The following is a 3,670-nucleotide window of genomic DNA, read 5'->3' as shown; positions in this document are numbered from 1 at the left end:
TGGCCCGTATTTAATAAGGCCCTAACGGTCTGCAAACAAAAATCTGCAAGTCCAGAGGTATCATGAGTGCAGCATATACTGTAGATGCACTTACTCGCACCCACAAATAATTTGGTTAACTGAATCGACCCTTAAATCTAGCTGGTAACCTGTAAGTGGAGTATCTTCATCTTCAGCGATCCTGGAATATTGGAAAGGTTAGTAATTCCATTTACATAATACATTCTTTGTCAAACTATTATATCCATTTACTTAAAAAAAAAAAAAAAAGGAAAGGCCAAAAAGTTTTTATTTTTTTTATTTAGACAACCAGAATTCTCTGAAATTACAGAAATTTGCCAAATTTGCTATTAGGATTTTTTTCTGGCTATTCAGAACATTAGTTATACTTACAACTTGTCACTCACAGGAATCTTCATGTTACAAATAAAGTTGGTAAAATACTAAAAGGAAATCTAAATAAAGAAATATAGCAAAAAATAAAACAAAAAACAAACATAATTTAACAAGTTCAAAACCAAATAATACCATTATTTTTCCATTCTTAATTACTGAATTTTGTTATAATCTAGAACTAAACAGCAAGTAGACTGCAAGCAAATGTGTAACTTAGGAAATATTCTTATAAAATACATGGAAGATCTGATCCTTTAACTCAGTGGTTCCCAAAGTCAGTTTTCAAGGACCCTTAACAGTTCATGTTTTCCAGGTTTCCTCACAGAATCACAAGTGAAATAATCAGCTCCACCCGTGGATCTTTTAAAATGTGTCAGTGAGTAATGAACACACCTGTGCACCTGCTAGGTGGCCTGAAAAACACGACCTATTGAGGATCCCTGAGGACCGACTTTGGGAACAACTGCTTTAACTGGTATCACCAACCTTGGTTTAGTCTTTCAATCTAATGTGTGTGAGCATATGTCGCTTTAGATGGGGATCTTGGCGGAACGATTTCCCACACTCTGGACACTCAAAAGGCTTTTGGCCAGCATGCATGAGATAATGGCGCTCGAGTTTGGAAGGGGAAAGAAAGTTCTTGGTGCACACACTGCACTTGTAACTTTTTGGCAACGCTCGAGTCCTCATTTTCTGCAACGGGCGTTCCTGATGGGACTTTGTGCCGCGATCTCTTGGCGCGGTTAATCTTCTCTTCTTGCAAACCTTTGCTTTATGGTTCATAATTGACAAGTCAGTTGATTCAATTTCTACTTTTATTTCAGGAACTATAATAGTTGTTACTTCATCAAGGTCTTGGATGCTTTCTGTTGGGTTGTAAGTGAGCGGAGGCAAGTGATAACTTATGTTTTCCTGCTGTTGACCAAATGTTGAATAATAATCCCCTAGCCCACTCTGTGACCTGTGCAATGGAAATTTTTGTATGTGGGTTACCAGGTGGCGTTTTAAATGAGCAGACTGACGGAATGTTTTTCCGCATTCGGTGCACGTGAAGGGCTTTTGCCCAGTGTGGATAAGGTAATGCCTCCGTAGCTTAGAAATAGAAGGAAAACTTTTATCACACTGGTCACACTGGCTCACTTTGTCCCTTTGCAGCGAAATGCCTTGTGCCCTGTGGAGAAAATGGTGAAGTGTGTGATGCTCATCCAATGGCTCGCCTGACTCATAAGAACAGAAAGTACTTTGCATGGACTGATCATTTATATTCCCAAGCATTCCATGAATATCGATTCCAAACTGATGATTTTGGAAATGTCCTCCCATATGCAATTGGGGCTGCCATTGGTATCTTCCCCGTCCTTTCGCTTTCTGCTGTGGATGCAATTGGGCTAAATTTCTGGGGTCACTAAACTGTTGGAAGCATGGCTCCCTGGTGTCCAGTTGTCCCATTTCTCCCATGTCTTCTGTTTTCATCAATCTCCCAACTGGTTCGGAGACCATTGGAAAAAGCTCACTGTTGTAGTCCCAATAAGTTTCATGTGTTTTATTTTGTTTAACAGATCTTTTGTTATAGGTTTTTCTAGGACAAGTTACTGTTTTGATGGTGTCTGCTACTAAACAAGTATGGCTGTCCAGGATTTCTGGAGTCTCGAAGCACTGCTCACAGGAGGAACATTGGAAAGGAATAACATACACCGAGAAGACTTCATCTGACTCCTCCTTCACTTCCAAAGGTGCAGTCCTAGAGCGCCTTACTTTTCTCCGAACATTGGATAGGCTTGTATGCACTTCTTCATGCTTGAGAAGTTTCCCTGGTGTCTTAAAGGACTTATAGCATTGGTTGCATTGAAACGGCTTCTCCTGAGTGTGAGTAAGTTGGTGGATTTTCAGGTGTGTTTTCTGCCTGAAAGATTTTCCACAGAGAGCACAGGAAAATGGTTTCTGCCCAGTATGTATCATGAGGTGCCTCTCCAGCTTTGAGCGAGAAGGAAACACCTTACTGCAAAACTCACAAAGCGGATGCTCAGGTTTCTTGTGAGCAGCAACATTCACAAAGTCACATCGATGGAGAAGTCGCTTCTCTTCACTGGCAAATGTTCTCTGGCACCCAAAGCAGTAGACGGGTAAGGAAGGGCAGTTCCTCTGACGAGCACCTGAAGACTTCTTGGCAGCTCTCCCTTCACTGCGGAGACCCTTAATGTGCAATTGCTGGTGTTTGGAAAAAGTATCTGCATTTTTGAAGTGCCGGTGACAAACATCACACTGAAACAGCAGCATGTGGGTCATAGTGTGCCTTTCTAGGTGCACCATCTGGCGAAATGACTTACTGCAGTCCCGGCACTGGAAGGGTTTTTGGCCGGTATGGGTGAGGTAGTGCCTTGCCAGCTTTGATGGTGTTTCAAATTGCTTGGAGCATGCATCACAGCTGTAGGGCCTGCTTCGTGGGGTTTTCTTAAGGGTTCTGCAATGCTGGCTTTTTAACATCTCCTCTGCAAAAGATGTAGGAACAGCAGCCAAGTTCATCTTTAGCTTTACATGAGACCCAAAAGGATGCAGAGAGAGGAGACCCGGCTTCCATGGGCTCACATGCATCCAGGAGTTGAACTTAGCTTCTCATCACTGTTCTTCAGTGTCAGCTCTGCAGAGCATCTTCCATTGGCTGCAGCCTGTTAGTGCTCGCTGGTGTCAGCTGCACACTCTTTCCCAAATCTGCTATGGCTTCCGCCCCAGCGCTATATAAATGTGTTACACACAGATTTCTATGGTGTCTGTAGAGGTTTTGCTCTGCATATAGCTCAGTCTCATGGGGAGTTGAGGACAGCAACCATCAGCAGCACCCGGAAGTCCTAGTTTGCCTGTGTGGGACCTGGATGTCATGTCAGCGTTTCACTCAGCTGACGCCATCACGGGGAGTCTGATGCAGCGGCCGCCATGTTTGATTCGGTATATACTATAGGTGCGGGGGGGGGGGGGGGGGGGACAGTACTGACACAGGCCGCGCCCGACTATCTGCCAGTGCTGAGGGATTCTGAATGGGCTAGCAAGGGAAGGCAACGTGCGGCACTCAAACTGCCGTTGAACTACATATACCAGCACGTCCTGCCAAACTTTCGCTGTTAGGGTATGCTTAAACTGTGGCAGGGCATGCTGGGATTTGTAGTTCGGCAGCAGCTGCATTGCCTCAAGTTGCCAACCCTTGGTACTGTATATGCTGCTCACTGAAATTCAGTGTAGTCAGCCCACATTGTGTTGTAGATGATGAGTTGTAGATGAA

The 3,670-nt window shown here is 43.9% G+C and overlaps 1 protein-coding gene across 1 annotated transcript; it reads right to left on the bottom strand.

Moving 5' to 3' along the window:
- Positions 1–281: 281 nt before the first annotated feature.
- Positions 282–3,315, bottom strand: ZNF770 (zinc finger protein 770). The gene has a single exon (XM_063948060.1). The coding sequence runs from the start codon at positions 2,986–2,988 to the stop codon at positions 889–891; it is 2,100 nt and encodes a 699-aa protein (XP_063804130.1). The 5' UTR covers positions 2,989–3,315; the 3' UTR covers positions 282–888.
- Positions 3,316–3,670: the final 355 nt, after the last annotated feature.

Source organism: Pseudophryne corroboree, chromosome 12, assembly GCF_028390025.1.
Source record: "Pseudophryne corroboree isolate aPseCor3 chromosome 12, aPseCor3.hap2, whole genome shotgun sequence".
NCBI classification, from domain to species: domain Eukaryota; kingdom Metazoa; phylum Chordata; class Amphibia; order Anura; family Myobatrachidae; genus Pseudophryne; species Pseudophryne corroboree.
Note: the sequence above shows the minus strand (reverse complement) of the source record. Positions and strands in the feature narration are given on the sequence as shown.